This window comes from Myotis brandtii, unplaced genomic scaffold (genome assembly GCF_000412655.1).
Source record: "Myotis brandtii unplaced genomic scaffold, ASM41265v1 scaffold250, whole genome shotgun sequence".
NCBI classification, from domain to species: domain Eukaryota; kingdom Metazoa; phylum Chordata; class Mammalia; order Chiroptera; family Vespertilionidae; genus Myotis; species Myotis brandtii.
Window position 1 is genome coordinate 2,080,313 of NW_005359478.1, and position 10,645 is coordinate 2,090,957.

General features: G+C 50.7%; 2 protein-coding genes across 11 annotated transcripts in view; both read right to left on the reverse strand.

Annotated features, from left to right (window-relative positions):
* Positions 1-395: 395 nt before the first annotated feature.
* Positions 396-4,962, reverse strand: SCAMP3 (secretory carrier membrane protein 3). Of its 2 annotated transcripts, XM_005867527.2 has the most exons (9): positions 4,673-4,962; positions 4,262-4,339; positions 3,514-3,639; positions 3,309-3,429; positions 2,763-2,891; positions 2,148-2,307; positions 1,946-2,047; positions 1,138-1,255; positions 396-854 (listed from the first exon to the last, which is right to left on the reverse strand). In XM_005867527.2, the coding sequence occupies exons 1-9, from the start codon at positions 4,736-4,738 to the stop codon at positions 708-710; spliced, it is 1,047 nt and encodes a 348-aa protein (XP_005867589.1). In that variant the 5' UTR covers positions 4,739-4,962; the 3' UTR covers positions 396-707. The 2 variants fall into 2 exon arrangements, with proteins under 2 accessions (XP_005867589.1, XP_014396305.1); XM_014540819.1 differs by lacking the exon at positions 1,138-1,255 and having other exon boundaries at positions 4,673-4,885.
* A 474-nt stretch (positions 4,963-5,436) lies between these two features.
* Positions 5,437-10,645, reverse strand: part of CLK2 (CDC-like kinase 2) — a 13,313-nt gene continuing 8,104 nt past the window's right edge. For 5 of the 9 annotated variants that reach the window (XM_005867530.2, XM_005867532.2, XM_005867535.2 and 2 more), the window contains exons 4-13: positions 10,468-10,555; positions 10,052-10,118; positions 9,767-9,883; positions 8,796-8,962; positions 7,950-8,044; positions 7,184-7,313; positions 6,998-7,080; positions 6,763-6,842; positions 6,495-6,585; positions 5,437-5,955 (exon numbers count right to left, since the gene is read on the reverse strand). In XM_005867530.2, coding sequence (XP_005867592.2) covers positions 5,770-5,955; positions 6,495-6,585; positions 6,763-6,842; positions 6,998-7,080; positions 7,184-7,313; positions 7,950-8,044; positions 8,796-8,962; positions 9,767-9,883; positions 10,052-10,118; positions 10,468-10,555 — 1,104 coding nt within the window. In that variant the 3' untranslated portion in view covers positions 5,437-5,769. Of the gene's footprint in view, positions 5,956-6,494; positions 6,665-6,762; positions 6,843-6,997; positions 7,081-7,183; positions 7,314-7,949; positions 8,045-8,795; positions 8,963-9,766; positions 9,884-10,051; positions 10,119-10,467; positions 10,556-10,645 lie in introns of those variants that run through there. The other 4 variants (XM_005867533.2, XM_005867531.2, XM_014540818.1 and 1 more) reach the window with 3 other exon arrangements.

The following is a 10,645-nucleotide window of genomic DNA, read 5'->3' on the forward strand; positions in this document are numbered from 1 at the left end:
TCTCAGTAGAGGCAGCAGCTCTTTCCGGGTCATTAATGGAAGGGTGGGGAGCAGGGCTCCCTGGTGAGTCTGATTCCACGCCCAACCGTGGACTTCTCTTCTTCTTCCTGCACCAGCCACCCTGTCGCCCAGCTCTGCTGCCCCACCCTGGACAGCTGGCAGTTCACACTAAAGCCAGCCTGACCTTCCTCTGGAATTCATACTCTGCCTTCACTCCAGGTCCCTCACCCAGGATATTTTCCCATTGATTTCTTAGAGAGAGTGGACGATGTGAGAGAAACACATTGATTGGTTGCCTCCCGCACTTGCCCTGACCCAAAGCTCTATCCACTGAGCCAAACCCACTAGGGCACTCTTTCTGTCCTAGTTCCCAGTAAAAATTCCAGAAACAGGAATTTGAGTTCCAGTTCCACTGTCTTTTTATTTAAATAATCGAAGCAACAGCCTTGGCACAGCAGAGGGAAGCCGGGTTGGGGTGTGTAAGGGGCGGCAGCGGTGTGGCCTGATTGGGGAGTGGGGTGTAGGCAGAGCAGTGACGGGGTCACAGTGGGCTCCCCGCACCCCTAAATCAGGTTCAGCAGTCACAGCTGCGGGGTTGGGCACTATACAGGAGACATCAGATAGCCATGTCTCACAAGTCCCAGAGACTCAGGGCGAGGGGCTCAGTCAGCCCCCTCAAGTGGCAGGGCCAGGGCATCCGTCAGGCGTCACGGGGCCCGGAAGGCATTTTCAGCAGCCCCGGCCGCTGCATTGGCAGCTGCGGTTCGCACCGCAGGGTTGGAGAAAACACCAGCAGCAAATTCTTGCTGGGCCTTCTGAAAGCTGGCACCTGTGCGGCGGTACAAGGAGTGGATCTGCAAGTAGAGGACAGAGATATCATAGCACATTCCAGCCACTGCTACTCTACTCCAACCCAACACCACCACCACCCCTCCCCATCCTGCTGCTCTAGATTTCCCTTCTTGGATCCCCTCCAACACACACACACACACACAAACACTCCCCCTACCTCAGAGGTCCATTAGCTCAGAACCCGCCCATCAGCCTGGCCCTCCCCAGTTCCTCCTGAATGTTCCACCCAGGCCCCTAGGGACACATGATCTCACTCTCCTGGCCCCACCTTCAACAGCCCCTCACCCGCTTTAGCATCACAATTCCCAGCACAGCGATGCCAGTGAAGAGCAGGGCAACCAGGAGCATGATCACAGCTACCGCCGTGTTGGTCCTCAGCACCACCAGAGCGGAGATCCAGCCACTGTGAGGAGGCACAAGGGTGTGGCAGTGAAGAGGCCTGCTCGGCTGGGTCTCTGTCTTCCCCTTCTCCACTGGTTATGTCGCAAACAAGCCCTATTCCCACCCTTCCATCGACTGTCACTCCTATTAGTCCGGCAGCTTTCTACGCACCACATTCCCAAGCTACATCCACTCTCTTCATAGTTCAGACCCACTTTCGGAACTGCCTCCTAGCTCTCCAAGCTCTTCCAGACATCCTCACTCTAAATAGACTCTCTGGCCCTGGCTGGATAGCTGTTGGTTAGAGCATCAAGGTTGTGAGTTCGATCCCCAGTCAGGGCACATACAAGAACCAACCAATGAATGCATAAATACGTAGAACAAGTCTCTCTCTCTAAAAGTCAATAAATTACAAAAAATAGACCCTTCTGTTGAAGATTCTCCCTCTGCTCTTCAACTGTGATTACATATACCTCCTCCAGGAAGCCTTCTCAGATTGACCTTCTTCCCCTCAACCTATGTCTGTGTAGAGTTCTGTCTGGGCTTTCTCTATCCTGGAAGTATGTCCTGTCTCTCTCCATAAACCAGCACCTCCCAAGGAGAAAAACCACATTTTTTTTTTGCTGAACAACTCCCCCCCAACCCCCTAGTACCCTGACTTGGTCTAGAGGAGTGGGAGGAAGGGCTGAGGGTAGATAGCAGCCTCACAGACCTGAACCCCCAACCTGGGATGCCAATGGCCTGGAGGACAAAAAGCACATCCTGGGCGAAGAAAATGAAGAAGAAAACGAAGAAATTGAATGAACTATCGCTCCTGCAAGGAGAAAAAATGGGGAGAGTGGGAGAATTAGTGCTGGAGAAGCAGATAGTGGGGGTCCATTCAAACTTCCCCATCACCCCAGCCCCCAACTTACCGGAAAGCCTTATACATGGGGCGGTACCAGCAGACGAAGGAGCAGGGAGTAAAAAGGATGATCCAGAGGATAGACAGCCCAAAGCCCGTGCCGTTGTTGGTCTCCACACAGAAGCTGGCAAGGCAGGCGAGGAAATTCAGGAGAAGAGCCAGAGTGCTGCCTAACAGATGGAGGGACAGGATGATGGCTCTTTCCGACCGCAATGAAGGCTCCTTCCCCTATAAGCCCGCCCGGTGACCCGCACCAAATTGGCAGAGAAGGAAACGAAGACAACATCTGCCTTTACAGAGTCCTCAACAGGGGAGACAGAACGAGCAAATCTCAATCATGAGTAATCAATCCCCTTTGGAAAGACAGTTAAAGGATTTAGAGCACATTTATGCATGAGGACAAGGGAAGGTGAGTGGGCAAAACCACGCATTTGCTAGAAGGCTGGAGAATAAGTTCTAAATGGTATAAAAGGAATAACCCAGGAAGATCCTAGAGAAATTAGTCTTAAACTCAAATATTAAAGAGCGGCAAAGTGTCTAGTTCTAGGTGAGTGGGCTCCAGGGCAGGAAAGATGTACAAGTTACTACCTGTACTCTTTCTCCAAAAGGGCTCTTTACTACTCACACATCCAGAGATAGTACATGGTGGATACTGTCTTCTGAAATTCTTGTGGGATCTCCATGGAGATGTCCTGGAAAAAGCAGGGCTGAACTGGGCAAAAAGAAGGCAGAGGGGGCCAATTGTTCTGTCGAGCTGAAAGGCACAAAGAGAGCAGAAGTGAGGCAGAGACCAATGAAGGAATCACTCCCCCTCCCACTCCAGGTCCTCTATTCTATCTCTAATTTGGGGTCCAAGGAGATGGAGAGAAATAAAAATAATGAGGATCACTATTTACAACTTTTAAGCACTGTGCCAAGCACTTTGTATAGATGATCTTATTTAACTCCCACAACAATCCTGTCAAACAGGTACAGACAGTATTTTCATTTTACAAGTGTGGAAACTGAGGCACTCAACATTAATAACTTGCCTAGGAGCTCACTATGATTAATAAGCGATAGCGCCCAAATTCAAACTCACAATTTGGCTCCGGTGCCCAAGCTCTCAGGTTTTTTTTTGCTTCTTAGAAACTGTCAGATTCCCTCCCCACCCTATCAAGGACTCACTTACTAGCTTTGCCCCCCAGGGCAGCATGCTGCAACTCTCGCTCTCTGCGGTCCAACTCCTCCGCCTTCCTGTTGAGCTCCTCTTGCTTCTTTAGCAGCTCTGCTGTGGCTGCTGCAGCGGAAGCCTGCCCAGTACGAGCAGAGAGATGTGAGTCCTGGGCCCCAGGGCTGGCCCGACTTCCCAACCACCATCCACACACCTCCTTTACCTGGGAGCTGTAGGAACCATAGTTCTTGGGTTCTGTGGGGCTGAGCTTTCTCGAGGACTGCGAGGGAGCTGAGGGTGGAGGCAGTGGGGCTGGGGCAGGGGCAGGAGGCTCGTAGGCTGATGGTGACTGTTGGGTTTAAAAAGACCTTACAGATCATCTGGTCCCTCATAACAGAGGAATCTAGAGTCAGCCTGAATACCTTTTGACCCCAAACTCATTACCTAGGTAGCAGCCCCTCCCACAGTTGTTAGAAAGCTAGTTCTTATGTTTGTCAGAGAACTCCTTTACCATCAGCAGCAGCCCCCATCACCCCTCACATCAAATTCCTTAGCCAGAACTAAAGCACTCATCTACATCTACTTCCGTAACTTTTAAAAACTCTATCTTTCCTGTTCCAGTGAGACATATATGTCTAGTTCTCCTCATTCCTTGCCTTCTAATTGCACACCTAAGCAGAGTCTGTTTTCTCAATTCCAACCAGCTGCGTACTTTATTTTTTTTTTCAAAGAAGCCTCCCCAGACAGGGCCTTGGTTATGGCCCGCCAGGCTCCATTGGATGGATCGTGAGCCCTGGTGTCTCCAGAAGAATGAAGCATCCCGTGGCGGCCTGGCCGCTTTGTCAGGAGCTAAGGTCATGGTGCTTGCTTCCTCCTTCCTTGGCATGCAGAAAAGGCCCCTATACCCCGACAGAGTGGGCTCACTGGCAAGCCCTCCCCTCCCTTGCAGTCCTGTGCTCTCAGAATCTCACCTCTCGGGTCTCAAAAGGGTTGTAGACGTCAAGCGTGGCATACTGCGGGCTCGGTCGGTGCTGGATCACAGCTGGGTCCTGCGGGCAGAGACCAGGGGCTCAGCTGGCACCTGATACCTCACAGGGAACTCACAGGGGCCTCTTCACATTGCCTGTGGCTCCAAGGGCTGCACCTCGGGGGCCACGCTGTGGTCCCAGCACTTCCTCCAAATCCTTCACCCCTCACTGCCAGGACCAGTTTCTTACAGGGACAGGGCCCGCCCCCAGGGTGCTCACTGGACTGGAGTCACCGTCACCCTCACGTGGCGGCCCTTCCAAAGATCAAATGTCACGAATGGGAGTACAAGTTAAGCCCATCCTCCAGAACCGGGAAGTCAATCCTGTTGCCCAAAGGAGGCCGGCGGAAGTCACCTGAAAAGGGTTGTCAAGTTCGCCGGGCTCGGCGAAGGGGTTTCCACCGTCTGTGTTTTGAGCCATAGTTGCAACCGCGGACTAGGCCGCCCCCTGCCCTCCACGCCCCTGGGGCGGCACTGGGGGCAGCAGCGACGCTCAGCCTTCCCTCCGCTCCACTCCGTCCGCCCCGCTTCTCTGTGCACGGATTGGCTGCACCGACCGGAAGTCCCAAGGATCCCGCAGCAGTAGCGGGTTACGCCTGCGTCCTGGCTCCAGGAAAGGCCGGAAGTACCCACGTGACACCGCTAACCCAGTGTCTCTACCAAGTACCACCCCTTACCCCACGTGATGCAGCTCCACCAACGAACTACACCCCCCAGAAGGCCTTGCGTGATAATCCTGCTCAGTCTGTCTCCCGAGGTGTATGATGGGAGTCTTTCCACCGGTGGTGGCAGCCTCTCAGAAGCCCAGTTGAGCAAGTTTTTCACCTGGGTTTCCGGGTGGATGGTGGGGGTCCAGTCTAATGGCTCTAGTAGTTGGACCCCCTTTGCAACCCTCATTATTCCTGATCAAAGAAGTGCCACCTTATAATCCCTCTCCATTCTAACGTGCAAGAAATGTTATCATTACCCTCCCCTGAAACAAACCAGATAAACTGGTCGCCTGCCTGGTTAATTTCAGAGGGTAAGCTAGGCTCCCTGCTTACCCAAACTCAGAAAGGTTGCCAATCTTCTCATCCCTCCACCCCAGCATCGCCAAACCTCAAACTCTGGGGATGGAGGTCAGATGAAGCACGTCATTTTATTTCACAAAGACTATACAAAATTCTTTATAAAATATGGGCTGGATGCCACCTGGTTACCTCATTCTGCCCCCATCCAACTCAACTGTCAAGGGGCAAGTGAGGTTGGGAAAAGTGTAGAATGGAATAGCATTATGTACAAGGCAGGGTACAAGCTCTTTCATATTTACATTATTTCACATATTCACAGGTATATAGGGAGCCAGGAGGAAGGAGTGGGCTCCGGTTCTGTTCTCTTGTATAAAAAAGCACCAGTGTCCTGGACTGGACACCCACTGCTGCTAGAGATGCAGGGGGGCCCAGGGTCTGATCGTCACCGACTGATATCCCGACTGGAGTCCCACAACTTGGCACTGAGTGGTTCGGCCCGGAGGCGGGTGAAGAAAGGATGCTGAAGAGCTTCACCCAAGGTCAGACGCTTAGCAGGTTCGTACTCTAGCATGCTTTCAATCAGATCGAAGAGCTGGTGGTGTTCCTCTGCCTCTGAGGTCAGATACCGCTGGTGGTGGAGGGCAGGAAAAAGGTGAGGTACGATGCCTTACAAACCCTGCCTTCTACAAGGCCCTAGCTTCAGTCTTGGAAGACCAAGGCTCTGCTTACAACCATTATGAATACTACCTTTGCACGACCACATTGTGACCGATTCTGATATTATAGCTTAACCTACCTTCGCCCTAGGTACTGCTTCATACTCTGAAAGTTTTACTCGTATATTCTTGTCAACTTCGTAAATCTTCTTTCTTTAGCTCCACATTAAAATTTAAGCTCTTCAAAGGTAATTTATTCTTTTGTCTGACCCAAGGAATCCAGGACATTGCTTTGATCTCTAATTGGCTCAAGAAGGACATGGCTGTCTAACCTCCTTCCCTCCGAAACACCACTCCTTATTTCTCTCTCTTCAATTAACCAAAAATGTCTTCAGTATTCCTCCCCTTCTTTCCTAACTCTGTGCTTGTGAAATGCTTTCCAGAGGCAAAACACCTTAAGAAAGAAGTGACCTCTGGGTGGTGGGCACCACTGATCCCCAGCCTGGCTCACCCGCAGTGGTTTGCAGTTTTCTCGAACGTAGCGCCCAGCTGACGTGTTCTCATCCCAATCCAGGCGACCCCGATAAAAATATTTCTGCTTCCTAGAGGGGAAGGGGAGGTTGAGGAATCAGGAGGTTCCTCTTACTGTGGGATAATCCCCTTATTCCCCCATCTGAGTAGCTGGGGGAGGGAAGGTGTCAAAGAAAAAAGAAAATGTGATATTGACCATTTGTAGAGAGAAAAGGAAAAGGGTTAAGTCCCTCCCACTCAAAGTTCACCTTGTTTTTCGGGTCATCCGGGAAGGGATAGGACCCAAAATCCTTTCCATCATGGCTAGATGCTCTCTGTTGTCGTGGGTCTAGGAAAGGAAGCCAGAACTGAGCATGGGACTGGGAAGGGGATGCTGAGGACCAGCTGCCAGGAAAATAAGCAACGTGGACGAGGAAGCAGGCAGGTCCTCAGCAGACAGGGAGATCAGGGATGAGAATGCCAGGTGGTCATATCATTACTTACTTGGAAGAGGGTGAAGCCAACATAGTACTCAAAGATGATGCAGCCTATGCTCCACACATCACAAGGCTGTGACCAGCCCAACTCTGGGTAGGAATTGGAGGGAAAAGGTGTTATGAGGTTTGGGGGATGCCACCCTCACCACCACACCTGCTTACACACGGGGGCATCCTTGTCCTTCCCCCTTACCAAGGATGACCTCTGGTGCTCGATAATGGCGAGTGGAGACAATAGTACTATGGTGTTCATGGTCAAAGGTGGCACTGCCAAAGTCTACCACCCGCACAGCTGTGCTCTTCACGCTTCGCTCATCTCGCTTCTAGGAACCAAGCAGGAAAAGAATGAACCTCTGCACTACAGCCTGAGATGCCATTACTATCCTCTGAAGTGGTTCTGAGCATTAAAAAAGCTACTTTGACCTGCCTGCCTGCCTGCTTGCCCCCCACCACACGCCAATCTCTTGCCCTACAGCCTCCCCATATCTAGCAGAGTACGTTAGGAGTTGAGGAGGAAGAAGATTAAGGAATAATTATGGAATAGCATGCAAGTCTCTGTGCATCGGAAGACTATACCCAAGTGACTGGTGTTTTTCTGAAAATATACAACAAAGAGAGGGAGAGCTTCCTTTGGAGATCTCCGTGAACTCTAGAGTTCATCAGGGAACGGAGCTTTCTTTACAAAAAGAGAGAAAAGTCCAAAGCAAGAACCTTAAAAGCATTTCCACTAGATTGGAAAGCTATCTGAGGTTCTTTTTCCAAATTCTCTTCCAATTGAAGTCTTCTTAAATCTCTCCCTTTCAATCTATTCTGATACTCTGGTTTTACTCAGTCAAGAGCCAGACCAAGAGAAAATGTGGGAGCAAGAAGTAAAAGGAGGCCATGAAGGGTTAAGAGAAAGGCAACCTGACACAGCTGCCTGCCCTCATTGGCCAAGGGGGAAACCCTATCCATCTTACCTTCTCAAGATTGTAAGTGAGCTCGTAGTCTGAATTCACAAACAAAATATTTTCAGGCTTGAGGTCCGTATGTGTCAGCTTGTTATCGTGGAGGACTGCAGGGGAAAAGGCCAGTCACGGTCGGTCCCGGCAGCCTGGGCTACCTGGCCCCAGCTAACCCCAGGCTCGGTCCCCTCGCTCCAAGCTGGTGAGGAGGCAGGTGCAGTTTCTAGGTTGCTTTCTGCTTTTCATCCAAATGAAATGCCTGGTCTAAGATGCTCTATGCTTATTAACGTAAGGTATGTAAATAATTCTCAATTGAAGGATAAAGGCAGTTTTCTATAGCTTGTATTTTTGTACTGATTCTGACATACGTGTATCTGACACTGTGTGAATTCAACTCTGCAAAACTGTATTGTTACAAACACTCAAGAGGAACTATGTACTAGTCTGGATTCCCTACGTGGCTCCTTGGCTGTGCTACTCCCTGCTTCCACCTGCTTGGCTGGGCATGAAGAGCATCTCAGATTAGACACATGTAACCCTCTAGCTTGAGTCGACCTTTCGTCTTTGTGCTTGCTGCCTGACTTACACTTCCCAAGGAAAAGAGGTATTTAAGTGCTTTGATTTCAAAGGCTTTGTCTTCCAGCTCCTGCTTGGTTAGATGTGGAGTAAGCCAATCAGTGATGGCGAGGACATCAGTCAAGGAGTTAAGTCAGAAGAGGAGATGTCAACATGACAGTGAATAATAGAAGTGCAGATAACCAAGTTGACTGTTTAGGGGCTTCACCAGTGCACAACTGAGATAGAAGAGGTCCAATGGAGGCAGGGGCTGTCCCAGAGTCCACCTCGGCCCACCCCACTCACACTTGACAGCCTGGCACAGCTGGAAGGCCATGTGGCGCACTTGGTGGATGGGGTAGGGCAGGTAGTTGTTGTCTTTGAGGAAATCGAAGGTGCTAAGGCCCAGAAGCTCAAAGGAGATACACATGTGGCCATGGTAGTCAAACCAGTCAAACATCTGGACACAGAGGCTGGGAAGAGAGATGGGGAAGGGGAATGTCTGATGAGCTTCCATCTGCTCACCACCTCTCCAACAAGGTGGGACTGCATAGCTGTTGATTCCACACACTTGTATTACCAACAAAATTCAGTTCCGTTAGGAAATGGTCTTTCTGGTGGACTCAAGAAGAGAGGTACTACCTGGCAAGATTCAAATCATTTTCAAAAACTTTAAATAGTTAAAAAAAAAATTCTAGTTGCTGAAGAGTTGTTGAGTGCCAGGCTCTTATGTTGACCTTGAATTGTCAAACTGTCACTCCTAAATCCAGACCCCACCTCCCATTCCTGAAATTCACTATCAGCCACCAATGGCCCCTGTTTATACCTGTTATCATTTTATGTGTTCACTTAACACCCTTATTATATATTTGGCTTATAGAATGTGTGGACAGAAATATTACATATAAATGTCAGTGGCCTCATCAGCATAGTTCTAAGTATTAAAAGCTCAGTTAACTTTCCTGACGAAATGTTAATTCTCAGTCTCAGGGTCATTTCCAAGGGAGATCCCTACAGAGGCCACCCTGGGCTGGAGCCAAACTGCAGAGCAATTTAACTACCCTAAAAACAAGGGAAACGAATTAGAGAATATCTTCTGAGAGGACTGAGGACCAGACCCGCCCTTCCTACTCTAATGTTCTACTGCTCTAAGATGAGGAACAAAAGATGAATGGGTGAGCAGGCCTAGGACTCCCTGCCGGCCTAGCCTCGGTGGGGAGGTTCCCCTGAACGGGGTGGAGCCTCTCAGACCCCCACACTCTCCTTCGCTTGCTTACTTCTTGTTGTCAGGGTCCTTCTCATTGATTTTCTCCAGGACGTTGATTTCAAGTCGAGCAGCTTCCTTGTACTTTTCCACATTCTTTATGATCTTCAAGGCAACTCGAGCCCCGCCCCTGTGGGTTGGCAGAAGAGGCTTTTGCTGGGCTCTCGAGAACCTCAAACTGAATGGGGCCGTCGGGGCATAAAGAAGCCCTACCTTTTGCTCATCGTATATAGGCCCCAGACAACCCTCACTACCTCTTTACGCCCAGCAGGTATGGGGGTGGGTGGCTGACAGTTACCTGCGGTGGTCGACACACTGTACAACTCTGCCAAAGGTCCCCTCTCCCAACGTGCTTACAATTTCATCTGAAATGACAGAGAGCAGGGTCGGGGAGGGGGAGGGAGAGAAGGTGGGGACTGAGCTGAGTTGGAAGGAAAAAGGGACAGCAATCTGGGGTGAAATGAAGGATGGGGGAACAGATACAGATGGTCACAGGGGAAGAAAACCCCTGTGTGATTCCCACCACCTTTAACCCAGGGGCCATGAGAGCTGGGAGTGGACAGCAGAGGTCAATTCTCAACAGCAACTCAAACCACCCAGATAAACAACACCACTGAGAAAAGGCAAAAGAGACTGTGACTTGGGTTGGCTTGGGACGTTAGAATGGCTATGGGACCATTACAGGCTATAGGATTGTTACGATTTGGCTTGTACATCGCTCTTGTAGCCAGTCCCCGACGTGGTAGATGAGGTGGCCCTCAGCGTCGTCCTCTACACTCTTGGCTCTCCGGCTGCTGTGCTGCTGTCGGGGGGCGGGGGGGGTCGGAGCAAGCCAGGTGTCGGAGCGGGGGCCGGAGGGAGGCGGGGGGGGTGGGGGGGGGGCCCCCGGGCC

Bases quoted from the DNA above. Each gene is read 5' to 3' on its own strand.
- SCAMP3 (XM_005867527.2), bottom strand. From the start codon at position 4,738: ATGGCTCAAAACACAGACGGTGGAAACCCCTTCGCCGAGCCCGGCGAA. The intron at 2,048-2,147 runs GTAAGTTGGGGG...TTCTCCTTGCAG, and splicing joins CCCATGTATAAGGCTTTCCG to GAGCGATAGTTCATTCAATT. The intron at 1,256-1,945 runs GTCTGTGAGGCT...GCCTCCTCACAG, and splicing joins ATCCCAGGTTGGGGGTTCAG to TGGCTGGATCTCCGCTCTGG.